Source organism: Falco biarmicus, chromosome 5 (assembly GCF_023638135.1).
Source record: "Falco biarmicus isolate bFalBia1 chromosome 5, bFalBia1.pri, whole genome shotgun sequence".
Classification (NCBI taxonomy): domain Eukaryota; kingdom Metazoa; phylum Chordata; class Aves; order Falconiformes; family Falconidae; genus Falco; species Falco biarmicus.
The window spans coordinates 36,943,554-36,964,959 of NC_079292.1; the positions used below are offsets into that span (position 1 = coordinate 36,943,554).

The 21,406-nt window shown below is 42.8% G+C and overlaps 1 protein-coding gene across 5 annotated transcripts in view; it reads right to left on the minus strand.

Annotated features, from left to right (window-relative positions):
- Positions 1-681: 681 nt before the first annotated feature.
- The window catches only part of HMGA2 (high mobility group AT-hook 2), a 123,054-nt gene continuing 102,329 nt past the window's right edge, over positions 682-21,406 (minus strand). For 3 of the 5 annotated variants that reach the window (XM_056341191.1, XM_056341189.1, XM_056341190.1), the window contains exon 6: positions 6,631-8,255. In XM_056341191.1, coding sequence (XP_056197166.1) covers positions 8,181-8,255 — 75 coding nt within the window. In that variant the 3' untranslated portion in view covers positions 6,631-8,180. Of the gene's footprint in view, positions 3,811-6,630; positions 8,256-21,406 lie in introns of those variants that run through there. The other 2 variants (XM_056341192.1, XM_056341188.1) reach the window with 1 other exon arrangement.

Consider the following 21,406-nt stretch of genomic DNA (forward strand, 5'->3'; position numbering starts at 1 on the left):
GACACCACAGTCTTTAAATCTCACTGTAACAGGCCAGGGGATCATGTAAAAGCAAATGACGAGGAGAAGCCAGAAGAGTCCTGCCTGACTCACTTGTGACAATCTTGGGGGGTGTCTTAAGTTTTAATGCAGAGTTTCCTGAGATCTTCAGTTTGTGTCCCAGACCGTCTGTACTTAGCCACATCCCTGCTTCTACTGCTCCGAGTACCTGCACTTTTTAACCTAATGTCCATGTAATGGAAATTCCATAAACTTGGATGCAAACTGTGATTTTGCCTAGAAAGTGGAGAAGGCTCACCATCTTGGTGGACCCTCAAGAGGCAGGTCCAAGGCCAGGAAACAAAATCCATTTCAGCCTGGCCTGTGCTATGGTGTTTCCCATCTGGTGATTAGGATCACCGGTCCCCAGGTGCACAGCTTAGCACTTACCTCAGCACAGTGAGTCCCAGGCCAGGAATGGGTGCCTCACCTTCCGGGGAGCCTCATAAGATGTGTCTCTCTGCCAAGCACCCACCCCTGGAGCCCTCAACAGCAAATGCACTTCTTCTCAGGCACATGCCTACAGTCCTGGGACAAAAAAAGACTACTTGCATGTGAAGTTTTACAAATTTGGTCACTGTGACCAAACTTTATTACCCATTTTATAGAACTGTGACAAAAGTCTAGGAATCAAACAACATGGGGATCACAGAGGCTATTATGTTTATTGTGCTGAACAGACTGTGATAATCCATTAAAGGAACTTTTTCAACAAGCAAGGGATTTGAAGTACAATCATAGACAGAAACTCTACACAAAGAACAAAGCAAAAAGTTAGAAGACACTCAAAAGAAAAAGTAAACTGTAGTTAAACAACTTGAAGCATTTGTTTTTATTTTTCCTGCGAACACACCTCTCTTGCAGAAATGGTAGAAGAGTTAAATGTCCAGTCTTAGTTAGCAGTGACCAATGACAGCAAAGAACAGTCGTATAAAATTTATCTCCCACAAAAATAAACTATATATATAAAAAATTTTATGATGTTCTCACTGATTCAATGGCCACATGCAATTTTTCAGTCTGAAAAAAATGAGGTATAGTAGGCCCTAAGAGGTAGTAATGTGTTTTGATTGTACTACAATATATAGAAAATATAAGATGCAGTTCATCAGAGTGGTAAGTCTCTCGGCGGTTGAAGTGTGACACACACCCAGCAATTATTTCTGTGTCATCCACTGAATACTGTGGTTTTAAAAAATGCAAAAAAACCCTCAGACCCCAAAAGGGACTTGCTAAGGCTTGATTTGATGCCCTTTGAAGTCAGCAGAACTCCTTCTACTGCCTTCAAGTGACACTGGATTTGGCCTGTTAGAGCTACTGTATAGCTAGGATTATTTCTCTTCCACTTAATATTAACATGTCAAGTTGTAATACTCCAGTCAGCTGTTTCTCAGTGATTTCAGTTACTGAACCCTCTGTGGGCTTTTGAGGAGGTCCACATTTCTTGACACTGCCTTTTGGAAGAAGCCAGTAAGTAGTTATCTTAAACTGCATTTGGCTGGGTACTCAAGCCATACCAACAGACGCCTTCCTGAGAAACTACCCCTGGCCCATTTATTAATACAATGGTACAAAGTACTGACTAGAAAGAGAGGTAGAAGGGAAATAAAACAGAAATAGAGAAAATGAAATAGGACGAGGGAGAGAGACAAAGAACAGCAAAAGTGAGAGAGGAGAATAAAAAACCTCTACATAAGAAGCATTTAAAATAAATCTGGCTGAAACATATTACAAAATCACATTTGTGTAAAATACACGAAAATACTTGTCAAGTATTTTCTTACAAACTACTAATTATTTTTTTAAACACATATTTGTGATTGCATTATGCAAAAGCTGAGCTTGTTGCTTCCCACCTACAAAGCTTCAAGTTTCTTTGAAGGGTATTTTTTGTTAATTTTTTTTTTTAATATGAAAGTAATTTAAACTGTGTTTATTTTCCACAAGTTATTTTACAAAAATAGTTTTGAATTAGGGATTAGTTGCAGTCCTAACTGTTTCAAACGTTTGAAAACTAATGCTGAAAGTAACAAGTTCATTCCATTTCAAGTCTGGAGGTAGGTCTTTGTCAATCAATTAGTCCATTTCTTTAAACAATTCATTTGAGGTACAAACTTTGACAGTAATATTTAAACATTACAGCTAAATTTTTTTCTATGTCATGTAGTGTCATTGAAGAAAATTATCCTCACAAACCTATCAGCAATTCAGTACAAAAATATATTCAAGTTAACAGTACATTACACAGAAGTCTAGCAGAGAATGGGGTAAGTACATTTAAAAAAAAACCCAACAACAAACAAAAAACAAACCAAGAGAAAGAAAAATACATAGCCATGCTGAAACACAATAAAGGTATTGCTTCCTTAACTGCAATTAGGTGTTGAAGTAGAAAAAAAAGGAAAATGCAGATACTCATGATTATCTACCCAGTAAAAATTTCCTGCATTAAATGTGTATAGCAGCATGTATTTATCAGTCTGTTGAGTTATTTGTAAAAATCAGAGGTAGTATTGAATAGTGGGGTAATATTGCATCTGGTGCTAAAAGTGCTGCTTTGAATGAAAAGATGGAGAAATGCCACTGGCACAGAGGTGCTCAGTGAACCATCCTATGTCAAAATACATTGCTTAAAGTAATGCACAAGCTTAGCTGAGGTACGTGGTGTTGGTTCTTACATCATGACTGATGAGTAATGAGGAGAGATTCAATTCTTTTGAAATACTGGTATGGGGTGAGTGGAGTTAGTCGAAACTAAACTAAACAACTGAATTATTTTTGTTCAGATAAATTCACAATTAGTTTTGAGGTACCCTTCTGTACTTTTAAAAACACTTTCCTCAATAAAGACTTAATCATTAATGGCATAAGAGTGTTTGGTGTCAACCATTTTTGTTTCCACAGAAAACGTCTGGCTCTACAGAAAGCCAACTGACTGGCTTCCTATGGTCCAGAAGATAAGGGCTGTTCATTTTGTTTACTACTTCTGCTGATATGTTTGTATCAATAACTATACAATGTATCTTTGTCTTTCTTCCCTTTTGCCAAGTGAAAGTACCTTTTTCATGTTGAATTCTTTCTTCTGATTACCAGCTGAATGAAGTGAAAGATCAGCTTTTAGTTTTTTTCCTGAAATAACAGTAAGTATTAAAATAAAAATAATAAATCAAGTACAAGTCTACAAGAAGATTACAAAGAAAAAAAAAAGAGTAGTATCTATCCCTTATCTTTGGTGTTCTAAAACAGGGAGTTTACTAAGTAGGGAGTGGGTTGCTGGAAGTGTTGTAAGGCTTTATTTAGTGTTACACACCCAGCCTTTTCTATTTCAATGCCCATTATAATGACTATGTTACAAGTTTCTTGTTTATATGTAGTGCAGTGAGTGACATAAACCTGATTTGGAGCTCTTCTTGACCCATTCACCCTTACTTAGCAGCTCAAACAAACTATTAGTAGGTTAAGAAAAAAGAAAACAGTAATTAAAAGTTGCATCATTAATCTGTGTCCCCGTTGTGTTACAGCAGTTTTTCACTAAACCTGGGACTGTGAAGGGATTACAAAGATGATTATTAGACAAATCCTTTTTAAGGTTATGCAATTATTTTTTTCACCCCAGGCAAAAGTGGAAAGACCATGGCAATAGAAAATAAGTGGTCAAGGCAGTGTCTTCTCCCTTCAAAAGACCCAACTGCTGATGAGGTAGAAATTGCATGGTGCGGTCTCCTAGTCTTCCTCTGCAGACTCTTGTGAGGACGTTTCTTCAGTCTCCTCCTGGAATACACAAACAGAAAAAATAAATACTGTGGCAACCGTGCATCTCAGGCTGCTACCTCACACTTCTCTCACAGCTGACAATTACCTCCTGAGCTAACAAAGTGCTCTTTACAGCTGCTTTGACATCTCAAGAAGCCACTTTGGGGAGGACAGGAAGGTCCCTTGCTTTCTGATCCCTGCACTTTGCCTTGCCAGGCTTTCCTCCTACCCCAAGGGGTGCCAAGAAAAAGTAGTCTGTGCTGTGCTCTGTTACGGGCCTCTTACAGCCAGACGACATGGCAGCTAGAAAATGGAAAGCATTTTGAGCAGATATCCAGTGTTAAGTGGGTGCTCTGGCAAGCCTCCTCCTCCTCATCGGCTGTCCTCCTCCTCCCTAGTATTGCCTTCATGTTTGTCTTCAGCAAGCCTGACCAAATGCGATGCTCTTACACTGCTTATTTAACAAATGTGCAGTACCTTTCGGGACACGGGCAGTAAACTGGGGGCAATAAACATTTCTAATAAAAGGGGCTGTCAGTGAAAAGCTGTTTTTTATCAAACGCTGCACATCATCGCCTAAGACAGCACGTGAAAAAGATCTAGGAAGAAGAGGAATTTATGCCCTCAGCCAACTGAGACCTTTTAAGAATGACCAGCTTAAAACAGCTTATAACAGTCTTCATACTTTAATAGATTTGATTTTCCACATGGCTTCATTTTGTCTGGGTGGCTAACTGACACAATTTATAACTCTCTTCCTTTCCCAGGCCACTACAGTACACCATTCAGCAAAGCATGCCTTAAAGATTGCCTGCGTTATATGACCAAACTTCCATTCATTAGTGTTTGAAACACCTCAGCTGTGAAGGGCTCCTAAATGCTACCATGTGTGACACTGCTGCGGAGGAGCAGCATCAAGGAAAAACACTGGGCTTTAATCACAGGCCACTGCTTGCTGCAATCCCCTTTCAAAAGGTTTCAAACCCCCCCCCCCTCCCCGCAAGAAAGGGCTCAAAAAAGCTGTAAATCCAGGGAATAAACATAAGTATAAATGAATGGATGACAGCTTAAAAAATATAACCATAGCAGCATCAAGCCATGAGATTTCACACTGGTTTTGTTTAGTCTGCTTTGGGTTATGTGGGAAATGTGAAAAGCATGAAGCAAATGCTCCCCCCTCTCCTTTCATACCCCCACCCCCTGCTAAATCTTGGGCCTCAGATATTTAAGCCAGTAGGTTTATACCTCTTGACTAGGAAACAGGCCACGACACTGGGGTGCTCTCTCGAGCACCAGGCATAAAGAAAGATGTAGCATGATCAAAACCGTGGATGGAGGACAGAGAGCAAAGTCAAGTGTCAGCTGCCCTCTGACCTTGAATTTTCAATTAATAATTAAATTCCAGAACACACTGATCTATCATGCAGATGAACAATTACTTCCTCAGAACAACTTGTGTCCATTTGTAGCAGGGTTACACTCACAGTGCTGCTACGAAAATGATCCCCAACTCATGAAACAAAGTAAGCGAGTTTTACTCTGCCTCTCATGGCACTGGGGGACCTGAGCTCACACTCCATCAAGTCCCATTAATGCATAATGCATTTTCCCTGCTTATCTTCCCCACAGAATGGGACTGTGACTGTTACAACATTTTAGTCAAGAAGAAAAATGGTATCTACAGGCACCTAACGAAGGGCTAATTTGGGCTGCATGTGGAGCAACAGTGCAAAATATGTTGGTTTGAGCTTTGGTAATTCAGAACTCAGGATGATCATGGCAAACACCAGCTTTGCCCCCAAGCCAAGTAATTCAGTTAAAAATTACAACTGTGGGTTTTGTGCTCTTAACATAATACAGGTAGACAAGTTTTGGTATTTGATGATGATCATGTGCTTAATTTCTTACAGCACCATGCTTAGCCCCTCGCCTCTCATCATCATTTCCCAGAAGACAGCAGCGCACACGTGGGTGCAGAGAGCAGCTCTCTTTGTTTTATGCTTGGTTTGTCAGGAAACTACTGAAACCTGATGGACTCATTTTGCACAAAGGTAGACTTCCAGTCACAGCATAAGGATGGAGAAGAGGCAAAGTATGTGGAAGGACATACTTCAGAGCCCAGCCAGGGTGGCCACAAAGAGCTATTTTTAGTTAAGGAGTTGCCCACTCTAGTAATTTTTACTATGACTCTCACAGTATTATTTTTTTTCCTTGTAGCCCATGCTGCAGTGACCAAGAATATTAATGAGAAGCTCTTCCTTCAAGTATATATATATATGTGTTCATGTAATGAAGGATGAGTTTCTCTCATCTGTGTATGTACATGCAAATGTGTGTAACTGTAGTACCTGGAAGGATGAGAAACCAAAAATCAAGCTAAACCCTATAAAATATTTAAATAATAAAGTAATTAATAAAAAAAATATTTGAGCCTGGAGACTTCAAATTCACATCAGTCTTAGGAAAGACTTTTCATGAAGAAAAGCTGGCAAAGGGATCATATTGTTGTGCAGCAAAAAGAAACCTTCCCTTCATTAAGTTCATTCCTTGCAAAAGCCTAAGATAGCTCAGATGGGTGGTTTTAAGCCAACCTATCATGCAAGTCCCTTGTCAAGACACAGATGGAGACATGATTGCTGCTCTGAAGTGCTTACAATTCAAACAAAGGGATAATACAAATCAGACATATATGCATGGAGAGACCCAAAGGAGGAAGTGAGTACAGGTTCTGAAAGAGAAAATGCAGATGTTAAGACAGGAACAGAGAGGGACTTTTTGCACTTGTGAAAACCTGGTTGCAAATCTTAGAAGGTTGTGCAGCTGTGATCTGCAACCCACCCTTTGCCTCTACGGCACTCACACGCACACACACTTCTCCCCAAAAGGTGGAGGGGGGACAGGCATTTCGGAAACCACACTCCTTAGAAGTTGCAAACAGGCTCTGCATGGAGTCATTTCAGCCACAGATTCACTGAAGTGCATTGCTTGGCATGTCAGGGCACTGGGCACCTGAGGGGAAGGATACTTTACTACCAGTTAGCACCCTCCCTCCAGGCACTTACAAGTCCCCACAGACCCGCCACAGCCACGTATAGTAGGATCAATCCCTGAGTCAAAAGTCGAAGGAGGAACTGGGGCTGGAGTTAAATACTTTTTAAGTCCAGATGTGCTTCTGATCAAGCTGAAGAGAAGGGAAAAAATCAAGAAGGAAAGCACGGTCATTAGAGCAGGCATTAGAAATCCAAGTCAGTCAGTCACAGCGTGATTGCCATGCAGACCATAAATTCAGCAGCACCGGCACAGGAAGCACTCAGCCGAGAAGCCAGGGGTTCGGGTTACATGGCAGCCTTAATTCAGGTTGTTCTCACTTTTTAGGTGCATTTACTGTACTTGTGGAGACAGAATGGTGACGTGTGTTAATTGAGCGTAAATGTTCATCGACCCAGTTTTGCTTTGACCAGCTACTCCCCTGGTTATTTGTTTTCTGCTGCAGCAAGCTAGCGAGAGGCGGGGCCAGCAAGAGAAACCTGAGAAAGCTTCAAACCAGGTCGGATCTGGCTAACAGGGAAGCCGGAGCCACTCAGAGCTCAGGGTGAGTAGGACAAACACCTGAAGGGCTGGATAAATACTCAGATGCACAGCTCAGGCTTTCCTCCCTGCTGCTAATACCCCAGGTGGCTCCCCGTGCAGCCATGTGCCCCCCATACATGTATCCTCAGGGGCTGACTGACAAGGGGACATGCTGCAGGAGCAGTTTTACTTGGCATGTCCTGTCATTGGTTGTCCTATGCACGGGGTACGTTTATCCTGAGTTGCTACAGGTCATAGAGTGACATTGTGAGACAAACTGCAAGCCAGCACCCTGAGCTGTTTCCACACTTAATTGCTCTAACTGCCCTGCCAAGCAGGGAGCAACGGGGAGCTGCTGTGTCTCCCAAAAAAGACCATCAAGAAGGCTTTTTCCAAAGCTCTTCTGTGCACAAATATGTAACAGGTCTTTTCTTGAGGGGTATCGCTGGCCAACGGCTGGCAAATGTGGACACCGGACTGGGATCTTCATCTCTCACTGATGTTGGGCCCCAGCAGGAGAGAAAGGACAAATGCTTTGCAGTGGCTCACAGCAGTTATCTGCCCTCAAGAGGGCTGCTTTGCAGAGGGCTGGTACCACTGTTGTTGGCCCTGATTTAACAGTGGTGATGGTAACGAAAAAGACCAGGAGGCAGGACAGGAGGCTTCAGTCAGAAGTGCTATCTGCAGCCAGTATGCCTATTTGGGCTTGCCCAAGACACAGTTTCAAAATATGACATCCTTGGTGGGATCTGGTTGCCTGAAGATAGGAGCCTGGGGCTGTTTTAGATGCCCTGGGTATCTCATCTGGTATCCAGCACCTAGCCCAGAATGGTGCTGGTCTCCTCTGTCATGCCCACGTGCTCTGTGTGGATGTCTGTGATCCCCTGGGACACCTAAAAGAGCACAGAATAGCAGTGTCAAGATGTGTGGACCCACTAACCCTCTCCAGAGCTATGATTGCTGTATCTCTGCTTTTGAAGGTTGTTCACTGTGGAGAAACAAACTGGTGTATACTGCAGGAATATGTGAAGTGATAACCACTAGCATGTGCATCTCATTTCTAAAGCTCAAAGGTGGCATCATCCAGAATGGAGCTGTGCAGTAAATGACCATATTTAAACTACAGCATCTTTTCAGGTCAGAGTCACCCAATGTTCCCATGACCTCGTGTGGGTGAAATATAGCTCTGCCTGCTGCCCAGGACCTCCATTTGGTGATACACAATTGGTTGGTGGAGGCTATTTTTCTGGCAGCACAAGCAGTCAGCAGTGGCATTCTGGTGGCCTTGAGAACAGACAGGCTTAGGTCAGTCTGTGTTGTATCTCTGCATTCCCTCTTTTGGTGGACTCCCACAAAGCGGTCACAACAAGACCTGATGATGAGACAGTTGTTGGCATTTCAGGGGAGCATTGCCCCACCTGCAGAAAGGCAACTGTTTGACATTTTTGTAAAAATGTTTATTCTGTTTTAATATCCTGGGAAAAAGCTCCTTTATGGCTACCTCAAGGTTAATTATCTTTGCCTCAAGAAACTCACTGGCAATTCAGCTGGCAATTCAGTTTTTTCACCTTCTGCTCATGAATTTCTGAACAGCGGATTAAAGAAACTAGAACCAATTCTGTGAGATGAACTGCAGGATCACAGTAATGCTACATATGGAGCCTCTGAATTTGTCAGAGCTTTTATTTTATAACAAAGTATTAGCTGTTGGCACAGATTTTGCTGGCTGCTTTCTAAGCCCGAGAGGGTATGCTTGAATAGATATGTCAAAAAGAACTGCTGACAAGAGCAATTTGCAAACTGTGGACCATTGTCTGCTGTTAACTTGTCTGAAATCCCCTGGCATGCAAACTAATATTTTCAGAGGAGTCCCTGAAGCCTGTGGCTCCTATTGCAGATGCAGGGGCCCACATGGTGCCCAGCTGAGACACTGTGCCATCCTGACTGCTCCACAGCCAACACACCAAACTACTTTAGAAATTCTTACAGCACTAACAGACACTCAGAGTAGGTTTGCTCTGCATGAAGCTTAGGGTGGGATCTGCTGCTTCTATACTGTCTGCAAAGTGCACTGGTGAGCTCAGTGACAGCTGTCATTCAGCAGTAAGGCAAAGTTTAATTCCAGAAACTGGATTCAGAGCTCAAATTGTTGCAAGTATTTACTTCACACGTCACAATAAAAGGATTTATTATGGCAGAGGAGATCACCATGACCCTATACAGAAAGGCCACACAACTCTTCTTACTGCTGGACTAAAGCATGTTTTTAAGGGCATCTAAGGAAATTATTTCAATACAGAGGCTCCGTATATCAATACGTATAAGTCAACCAGCCCACAAGCAAGCAATTTCTGTGCATGTCACTGCTTGCATGCAAGAAGAAGCCCAACTTCTCTAGCCTGGTGGCTATAAGCAGAGTTAAAAATTCTGCCTACGGATCAGTTCTGAGACCCCCTGCCCCCTCCTAGCACTGTTTCTGCAGACACTGGCTAGGGCATGGGACAGCCCTGGGGGTAGTGAGCAGGCAGGTCCCCCTAAGGAAGCAAAACTCTTGGTACTTAAATGATGTTAGAGGTAAATAGAGAAAAATACAGAGATGGCAGCTGATAGGGCAGGTTTGTGTTGAGGACAGGAAACCAACACTCCTGCTTTAAATGTCTACGTTCCTATGGACGTAGCCTTTAACAGCCCGCCTTGTCACATAAGGATGTTGGCCTTCAAATGACTACAGGCTTGACCACAGTGTGAGTCCAATATTTGGATACCAGTGAGCAGCCTTGCTGAGCTGCCACTTAACTTTCCCAATGCCCAATTGCATGCTGGTGGGCATGTGCAGAACTGCCTAATGCTCTTGGGAGCTGCATAAGGGCTGGCAAGTGTCTTAAAAATCATTGTGACTGGGACATGTCCTCAATGTTTCCACACTCAGGAAGGCAATGCACAACAGACATCAAGAATAAGACCTATATTTGAGTGCGCATGTATGCAAGAGCACTGGTTTGGAAATTCACATGCAGACTTGTTTTGAAATCCCCATGCTCTCTGATTTGAAGCAGATACTTCAAACTGGATTTTCTACCTTCTAGGAAGAAGCCTACCCACCAAGCTGTTGCGTATGGAGGATGCATCTTTCTTATGTTGAAGTCACTCCATTTTTATATAAATAATCAAATACTGTGTGAAGGATAGAAGGGGAGAAGAGAGAATAAAGCAAAACGCTGATGCTGTCCCACCAGGTGACCAGCCTATGGCTTTTGAGCTGCATAGTTGGTAAGCAAATTAAGGGTGTCCTCTCACTGCTATAACACCACTGTTTGACTAGCAAAAAGGCTGCTCATGGCGGTTAGTGGATAACCCACATCCCCTGCTGTTAGAGGAAGTGAACTAGCTGGGACAGCCAGAGTGAAATTGCTAGGTCTGCACTGGGACTCAGCTGCTGGTAAGCAAGGCCCAGGCCAACAACAGTGGTAGACATCAGAGACATCTACCATCCTTGCATACCCAGGAATCACTCCTACAAATTCCCTTCCTCTGCTGGAGGAAGCGTCTTGCAAGGCTTGGCCAAGTTTTGGTCCTTGAGTGACAAGGTCAGGTAACTGGAGGGGACCAGGACAGTGCTCAGGAGGATCCCCTCAGGACAGGACAGAACAGGATAGGATATTTCTCTTTAAGTTAAATAGCCTTCTTTAAACATAGATTCAAGTCTCTTCTTCCTCTTAGATTAAGGGGGATTAAAAAACATTTCTCTATCTCCTAGTTTATCTCCCACTAGGAGAACTGTTTGATATAATGGAGTGATAATGAGTCTCTCTGGCTACTTTGAAAGGGCTTATCTGACACAGGATTTTTAAATCCAGGAGGGCTCACACTGAGAACTTCCAGAAACATGAAATACACTGGCAGATGTTTAGATACCCTAAAAAGTACCTGCCTTAGGCTCTGCCTCTTAATGTCTCCTACAGATGGGCTTGAAGGAACCTCAGCTCGCTCCAGATGCCAAACTTTGCCACTGGATTTTAGAGCAGCCCTGAAGTTAACTTAGCAATGAGGTTTCTGCAAGGCATCAGGCCATCCAGTGCTGAAGCCTGCACTGCTGAAGCCTTTTGAAATCGAGACTCAGCTGTCTGTCTAAATTACATTAGGACAGATTTCTTAAATGCGTTTTGGCATCTCAGTGTAGCAAGTGCCTTTCTGACCTAAGCAGGTCAAAACACTTTGAAAAAACCTGCTCCCCATGTGATTAAAAGGAGACTGAAAATCTCCAGCAAAATCTCAGTACTGGTCAGAATAATTTTGCAGGAAGCACCATTTAAAGTCTGCAAAGCACAGACCTAAAGTGAAAATGGTGCTTGAAGCAATCACAGGTGTTGTACTAACACTGACAGACCTATTTTGTCTTGGAGAGCTTCAACCCTACAAGATGTAAACAGTTCTGGTGGGAAGGAAATAAAATATTAAGGAAAAGAAGGCAGAAGTGCTGTGAGAAACATAAACAACCAAGCTGAACTAACCCCAAGTTTGAGAAGCTGCTCTTACAAACCTCTTGTGGAGGCTGTAAACTAGAGGAGTGGTAAACTGCTCTGCATTCACACAGCATGCCATCTCCAGAGCCAAAGTCCAGACTGGAGTGTAAGGCAAGCAGAGGCTAATAATAGTCTCTAATTATGAGTACCTATGTCCTTAATTAGATGAAAGAGCAAAAAAAGGTGGATGCCAATTTTTAAGAATCCTTAGGCTTGTACACTTCACTGAAACTCTGTGGGTTACTGCCTCAGCTCTGTTTTCTTGTGGCAATTGAGATGGCAAAGCCCAAAAGGACACTGGAGCCCACACAGGTAAACCTGAGGTAGCCGGCCTTCCTCCTGAGCCCCTGTGGTACATGAAACAGTGCCAATTTCTGTGCATATTTTATGTTAAGCGACAGAGGAAGGACTATGGTGAAGGCCTCCCAGAATGGAGTAAGGAAAGGAACACTAGAACAGGCTTTGAAATGGAGGTCAAACCCATATAATTTACCTTTTCCCCGCCCCCACCATTTTAGAACATGAAAAGAATAATAAAGGAAGGCCTGTTAGAGTTCTATTACACACACACACACACACACACACACACTCCAGCCTAAAAATGACTGCTTGTTACAAACAGGAAGCAACTGCCAGAAGTTATTCACCTTCAATCCTTTATCGCCTAAAAAAGCATTACGGCTTTTGTCCACGGAGCCACTGGCAACTGTGGTTTGGGAACAGCTATCTATCTGTAATGATAAATAATAAAATAAAGCATCTTCCCTTTTGAATCCCAGCTGAGAGATTCTGCCAAGTGATCAAACTTGTCTGAACCTCGGAGCAGCAGCTTTGAAGTAATAAGAAAAAGATTGAAAACCTGCAGCCAAGAGCCGCACACACCTCATTAGGGCCCAGCCATGCGGGAAGGCCGAACGGCAGTCACCGGCCCTGGCCCCGCATACCCACTGGAAAGGGGCTGCGGGAAGGGGAGATAAAAGAGCCTTTCATAGTGGAAGTGCACTGGTGACATTTTTACGAGCGGCAGCCCCAAGGCTGAGCGGGCCGCGCCATGCTGCCGCCTGCCAGCGCAGGCCTCAGGGCGGGCAGGGGCACAGGGGGCTCTGGCTCTGCCACTGCCATGGCTCTTCCTCAGTCTCCCCCAGCTTTTCCTTTCTGGTTTTGTTTCTGAAAGGGAAACTTTAACACACAGGGCTCTACCTTCCCCAGGTTGTGCTCAGAAAAGTGTGCCGGTCACCACCTCCTCCACCGCCCTCCCCCCCCCCCCAAATTAGAAACATATTTCTCAATGAGAGTGAGGTGGGTTCTCTGATCTGGTTCAGCAGAGTTCATGTGAGACTGTGGTGTAATTCAGCTAAATTATTTTTTTCTTACCCCTCCCCCGCAAAAAAAAACCCCAAAACCAAAACCAAAACAAAAACACTAAAGCTTAACAGACTTGTAAAGAGCTTTTTAAAACGTCTGAAGGGTTTAATCATAGATCTTACCACACAGACACCGGTGAGGCTGTGTGATGGCAGTACAGCAGAGTATTTAACTTTGAGAGCTGAAGTTCTGGGTTTAATTTTCAGTTTCAGACTAAACAGCAGGTCTGCAGTGAAAGGCAGGGCGACGACTCCTGAGCAGAACAGGGTAATGGAAATGCTTTTCTTGCAAACTTTACTGATTGTGTAACCATGGAGCACCTCTTTATGCAGGCGAAAGCACAAAATCAGAGAAGTTTGTGTTGGTTTTAATAAACTCCCCCCCCTGCCCCTCCCCATCCCCTCCCTTTTTTTTTCTGCAAAGAATTCTGCTGCTGTTTTATTATGTAATGCTGCAGGCTAAAAATATATCCCTAATTTAAGCCATCTTGCCAATAAATCTACAAATACCAGGTAATCCAGAAAGGGTAGTTATGGTTTAATGACATACTCTTCTTGTCATCTTAATATGTTCAACTCCTAAAGGATTTAGAGTGATGCATTTAAAGATTTTTTTCAACCTCTTGAGCATCTCCACACAATCTGGTGGAAAGGGAGATAAAGCATGGTCCTTTTCAGCACAGAGCAGCAACCCAACTTTGCAAGCCTCATCTGCACTGTGATCCATGCTACCACAGAGCAAACCTTTTTCTTTCTCTAAGCAAGATAGTCTGACTCAAAGTGAGTGGGGCTGTTCAACTAAATAGTGATTATTTCCTTTTGATTATAGAACCTTTTATGGGAGTTTCTTTTCCAATTGAACACATCTATATTCTATAATCAAATTGAAAAGGTATCCTGGTGGGAATGTGTGTTCAAAACATGTTTTCTTTCAGGACCGAGACAGATTTACTGCAATTTATACCTCAATGGGAACCTATTCTCCTCTTCCTAAACATAAAAAAAATACTAATATAAATTACAGTTAATGCCTTACTGTATAACAGAGTTCTCAGGAGACTATTAAAGTGATGGGCAAGCCGCCTAACATACTGGAACTGTCTCTTTGCTGTTCTGATTTCAGTTTCCAGATTTTGCCTCAAAATGAGCATAAGAATCAGGGAAGGGGGTGGAAGCCGTTCACTGCACTGAATCTGATATCTCCTGGGTCCTAGAGCTCACACGTCCCTTCTTTCCAGACTCAAGTCTGGTTTCAATGGAGCTCTCATTTTTCTTCCCACTAATCCTGCTGTGAGATCAACCATTGGTAACTCTGTGAGAAATTAAATACCAGGATGTGGGAAATCTGAGATCTGAATTCAGGCAGAATGTGGATGATTCATTTTTTTCATTTCTCTCCTTCTCTTTTCCCATGGTGGTTGTGTGGCAAATAACTCTCCAAACCTGAGATCAGAGATCAGCCCTGAAAATAGTGACTGCATTGACAGAGCAGAGGCAAAGCAAGAAGTGCATTGGTGATATTATATCCTTTTTAAATATAAGCAACAGCCATTTTTTTCTAAAGAGAGGTTTCGGCCAACATTTTCTGAAGACATTCTGCCAACATTTCCAGAAATGCCTTACAATGGGATCAGCACCAGAACTTCATCGCGGTGATGCTCACTGTCTGCTGGAGCAGACTTCATTAAGAATTTAACATTTGTGGCATTGGGATCCCAGTGAAACAGGATCCATGAGATAGTTTGCTATGGTGATTTGAGTGCTACAATGTCCAACAATCAGGCAGTTGTTCTGAATTATTTTTTTCCTTCCTCGATGTTAGCAAAGCACATTTATTTATTTAGGTTCTATAAGGATGAACTCAAGAGGCTTACAAACACTGGACTACCCAAAGGTTTAGGTCCTTAGTGCACTGCTTGGCAATGTGTTGATACCTGAAAACCACCTATGTACTCCTGTAGTCTTTAACATGAATTACCTGGGAACATACACTGTGTAGTCTACTAAGACTTAGGTTGTGATGCTCTCAAACTTCTTACTCTATAAATACAGGAGCAATTGATGACCACGAGCTCCGAACAGCCCCACGAACAGCAGCCTGTGCTTGCCATCTGGGTTGCTTCACACCATCGCAGCACTAAGGGACAGCAATGTGAGAGCACCAATGGAAGTGATACAGGATGGAAGCTCCACCGGGAAAATAATTTTAGCGTGTCTACCACGATGTTATTTCACACTGACTTTTATGAATCCTTTGCCTAGTTGTCCTCCTTGAGCTGCAAGAGAGAAGGCAAGCTCATAGGTTCAGTGTATCTATCCCAGCCTTAATGTTTGGCACAGGTGTCACAAGCTGATGGGCTGCCCAGGGAGGCCAGATATCATCCCAGGGTAGCATGGCAGCACTGATTTCAAGGAACTAAATTCATCGAATTCCACAAATGCCCCACAGTGACTGACAGAGTAGCTGTGAAATGCTTCTTATTTTTCTCCTAGTCCAAGACTGTTATTTTGGGCAACAAGGGGACTTTATAAAATTCCCCAGATGTCATGAAAACCTCAGAATAACGTATAACATTGGGTTCTTATTGCTTCCTTCCAGAACATGTTTAAAGATGTGTATCAGTTAATAAGAGCTGAGCTGTTCTTTTCCCTACAGAAACCTTTTTTAATAGTGCTGGTACCATCCTAGCAAATATTTTAACAGATAAAAAATGTAATTTCATTGATCTAAACTTTGATTTTCATTGTGTTTACCTTATTCCACATCCATTGCAGCATACCTCATTTTTAACATACAATTTGCAACAGAATTTATATGGTCCTGAACTGGCATGGCAAAGATGTAACAGTTCCTAAAGCAGCGGTTACACAGAAAGTTCATGTCCCATGTTTTGAAGTGCAGCAGATGAGCTGAGTTACAGCCCTGGAGTATCTGTTAATAATATTTATCTCAGGAAACAGAGTATCTTTCATTGACTTCAGCTGGTGTGGAGGAGCAACAATGATGCTGACTTCAAGATGCAGAGCCTTTATAAGAAGCTCAGGAACTAAGTTCTCAGTGAAGAGTGCTTTCTTTCCTGCACAGCCTTCTGACACACCTCATCTTTGTAATAAGCATTTTGATTATTTTTGTTGCTCTGAGTCCAAAGGTTGATTGTTCTGGTAGTTTCAACTTTCTGGATATCATTTTGGAAACATCTTAAATCAATTCAGATTTTCAGGGGGTAGCCAAGTACTGCCTAGAATCCTGTATGTGTGTGAAGTAAGATATCCAAATTAGCAGCACAGACTCTTGTTACTCTTGGAAATCTTGGCCAAAATATGTAGCATGTGTATGCAAAAGTAGCACTGTTTAATTTACTCTTGACTGACATTTTTTTAAACACTGTTTCCTGCCCAGCCATCTTCCTCAATGGTGTTTCCTCAGCACACGTCACAGCCCCTTCTCTTCTGGCTATCATTAGTGAGATTGCAGTTTGCATGAAATCAGCCAAGTTCTGAACTGGATGGAGCACCTCCCTGAACAGCTTCTGTGGCCACAGCCATGGGGTCAAACACAAAGCACTTGGGCCACTGCCATTGCCTGCCTGTCTTGGGCTTTCTCCCCAAGCGGGGAGGGGAGAGGGAAGAGGTACGGAGAGGGCAAAGGGGAGTATTGCTGACTTAGAGAAATATTTTAGCTTACCCCTTCAGCCTCCAGCCTTTTATCACCAACTGCAGCACCTGCTCTGAGTGCTACACATGGAGCAGCTCAACAGCTGCAGCCCTTGAAGGCTTATATGTGCTTTTAGGGACAGGTCCTGCCCAGCACACATAGAAAGAAGAGAGACCTGAGAGCATGTCTGTATTGAATGGGCAAACGTGTGACCAGTGCTGCATTCAGAAAGCTGCCTCCTGCTCTAGGGCTTGTCTCAAGGGAATTAAATTTTACATAATATGAATAGTTAAAATAACCTTTTTTTGCTCTTATCCAGAGCTGAAGGCTCCTCCTGTGTTGGGCTATGCCACGGTGACAGATAGTCCCTGACAAGCCACAAAACAAAAATGTCTTGCTATATCTGATTCCTTTTTAGTCACATGAAATCATGAGTGTGTGCACTCTTATAACTCCCTTATGCAAGAAGGAAGCATCAGCACTTCAGTTTCACAGAAGCGGGGGGATCAAAGCACTGGAAGACTTGCCTAAAATGGGACTTGCACACTGCAATGCTCAGTGCTAATGGCTTCAATGGAAGCAAGAGGCACACACGGCACAGTGCTGCCTGGGGCACCTCTGCTCCTTAGGCAGCATATGGGGTCACAGGGACAGGCACCTCAGCCTGCCTTGTGGGCCACAGGTACGGTAAACAAGGGGGTGCATAGCTCAGTCAGTAAATGCTGACTGAATTTGAATAAGCATCTGAATTTAACAGATGGGACCACCCAAAATCCTGTTTCTTTTCTGCACTCAGGCACTGCCCAGCAGCACTGAGGCCAGTGCTACTGTGAAGCTGGGACTCAGCCAAACTGTCTTTCTCCTGGTTGTTTACTCAGTGGCCCTTTGACCTTTGAATCATTAGCTGCACTGTGTCCCAGGTTCAGCAAGCGGCATGAAGAACACTTCTCCACTGGCAACCTGGAGCGCTGCTGGGATGGAGAAACGGGGGTGCTGCTCAGGTGACCTACTTGCAGAGCAACTCCTGTCATATGAGAAGCAGGCTACCCCTGCTCTCCTGCGAAGCTCGTTCCACTCCCACCACCGCTCTCCAAGTACTGGATCCTAGCAGAGGCCATACAGGATTTCTAAGTTCCAAATAACATGAGACAGGAGACTGGGGCAGGCAGCGCCTTATGACAGTGCAGCTGCTGGGCAAGTGCCTCTCACTCCTGCGGTGAACCTAAGGCGCCTGCTGACTGCAAGGGAGACTGGGCAAGTAGGGACTGACTGGGGTAGTTTGTGATTTTCTCTATTAAACAACCAAATTCTCTTGAAGGGAAATGGGGCTACCTGTATGTCTATCGGCAAATCAAAAAGATTGATAGCTGGATTACAAAGGTTATTTGAATATTAGTGAAGCAGTGGTTATGATGCACACCTAAATGCCTAAACTACCTTTATAAAAAACATCTGCCTGCTCCCTTTGTGCTCTCCATGAAATGGTGGAAATACTGGGTGAGCTCTGCCTATATTTTCATTACTGGTAGGATGGGTTCAGTTGAAGGAAGTACTCAAATGAGCTGTGAGAAAAAGCGATTTTTATAAAAGTGATTTTTATAAAATTGATTTGTGGTAATGATCCTGTAGCTCCAGCATTCATTGCGTGAAACTGTACTTGCTGGCAAAGTCTTTGCCATCCCAACACTGACAGGCCAGTGTGTACCTGCCAATGAAATAAACTACAAAACTGTGAAAAAAAAATTGCCTCATAAAGCAGCAACCTACACCTTCAGATCACTCTATGTATTTCTGATTTTTGACTCTTCAAAGTGACTGAGTATCTAAATATACTCCTGTTCTGAAGGCAATTTTATTCCTTTTCTTCCCTTCCTTCTGGTCACAGTATCTCGACTTTTTAAATTTATTTACAGCCAAATTCCTGGAAGCAGCCATCTCAAAAATATTACTCTGTCATAGCTATGTAATAAATGATAATAATAAAAACAAAACCTTAGAAACCTGAATCTTACATTGATTTGGGTATTTAGATGTAGCTTTATTGAATTATGATATTCAGAGTCTGTTCAGAAATTATGTCATATAAATAAAAAAATAATTGCTGTCAGAAATACCTGACTTCCTCTTCTAGCCCTCATTCTTTAGTACAGGCTACTGCTTCATCTGTTCATAGAACTGATGATTGCAACGTCTATATTTTCACCCAGATGTTTTTTGGGTTTTATTTCAAAAAATGGTGGTTTGTTTGTTTGGGTTTTTTTTAGTCATTAGACAAACTATTCAGTCTCCTTGTCACAATACACTGATTAGAAAAGAAGACTGATGATGTCTTCCTTTGGAAACTGCATAATGCAATTGCCACCATTTTGCCTTGGAAGAAGAAAGAAGGCAAGGATGTAAATCGCGGCACCCTCCACAAGACTGCATCTACTGCATCCATGAATAAAGCAAGAGACTTTCCTGGTTTCCTTAAAATCAAATTCAAACCTCTCCCAGAGCAATGGTAGGTCCATTCCTGCAGTTCAGGCATCCACCTAATATCTTAATAATTCTGGCTGTAGTCCACATTTGATATTATTCCAGTTTTGTTTGGTGGTTTGGTTTTTTTTTCATTTTACACCAAGCAATCATTACAGGTTGCTTGAAATACAAATAGCAGAACTAGTAACAATGGAACATAATTTTCAGATTGGAGCGATTTTTCCTAAGACTTCCCATGACATTTTTATCTACTTGTTTAAATGATGTTTTCAAATCAGAAAAGTGTTTCCAGAACACTCAAAAGCAAAATCTGGAAGGATTTTGCAAAGCAAAATTGTTCAAAAATCAAAATAAAACCCTATTTTGATTTAAAAAACTCAGTCCCCAGGTGATCATAGTATCATGGAGTTTTGGAAAAACAAAAATTCCAAGGACACTTACGGGGAAAAGGGTCAATAAAAACAAGTTATTTCATTGTGAAACTATTTAGACAAAACTTTGTAACAGTTCCAACAAGCGTCATCCCCCTGTCTGGTGGTGGCAGGAGTCAGGGCACTGAGCCACAGCACATCCAGAGCTCAGCCCCACTGGGAAAACTTTGGGAAGCTCCACCGGCACCACACGCCACACGGGGAGGTGCAGCGAGTCTGGGCTGGTGGAGCTGTGAGACACACTTGCTTGGCATGCGTTTACATGGTACCAAGAGCCTCCAGCACATCTAAAATGGCTCCTACTTCTGTCTTTGGTATTTGCTTTAAAATAAACAGTAATAAAAAATTGTAACTTAGCCTTTCCAAGGATGTTCTGGAGTGGTGTATATAACACACATGCACTTACACTAGGTTGAAATATAAAAATTCACATACCATTGGAAAATAAAGTTTAACCCCTCTGGGATCTGACAACTTTCTAACTCTCCATATCAGTAAATACAGAAAAGGTACTCAACACTTAACAACACAGCTTGCTGGATGCAGTGTGAAGAACAATGAAACCCTGGGGTACCCTCCAGGGCAGAGCTTTTTCCATGTTTCTACAGCCAAAGCTCAGTTGAGTAAGGCTGCAATATTCCTGGCTTGGCCAGGACACAGGGTGGGCTTGGCCAGTGGCACATGCTCTCTTGGATGTGTACGTGCACCTGCCTGGGAGTGAAGGATTTGCCATCCTGTCTGTGACCAGTGTCACAGATTCTTTTCAACCTGCTAAAGTGGATCTGTGGAGTATTTCTACCACATTTCTGTCTGAGATTTCACAGAAGGTGAAAAAAAAAAATCCACATGTGGTGGCTAGCATGTATGCAGAATGCCTGAAGCTTGTGCAAGTGCAGATTTATTGCACGGCACAGAGAGGTGATACAGCATGTGCACCGTGGGCCTGCTGGCCATGGTGTCCCCAGCGCATTGGACCTCCCACACAACCACCATGGATCCCAGGCTCTACTCTGCTCACAAAGTCTGCTGCTTTTGGGCTGCACATGAATGTGTGAATCACAGATGTAGCTCCTGGGCTGCAGAGCCTGTCTGACGCTTTTAGTATTACTGTGTCCGACACCGAGTAGGCATATGCATTGGATGCAGCTTGGGAACGCATATAACTTGAGGCTGTGAGGTCATATATTATGACTAATTAACATGCATAACGTTATTGGTACCAAGACGAAGAAATGAGTAACAGGAAAAAATACAGTGAAGCTGCATTTTCTTTCCTATACAATATAACACTTTTCTGTTTAGCTTTTATTCTTGTTGGGATTTGATTTTTTGGGCATTGTTTTAAAAGCATCTGATGTGTTTAGCATTACCTGGAAAAGTACACTGTATATGTACCTTTGGTGTATTTTTTCATACACGTTTTTTCTATGAATATTTTACATGTAACTTTTCTGACTGATACGCTGTCTTTCTGACTGATATGCTGTCTTTCAGGCTCAGATACAAAGGATTTGCAAAGATTTCAGATTTTAACAGACCTCCCAAAGAGATTATAAGATTTTTCAAAGGGCTGTTCTACACTCACAGTAC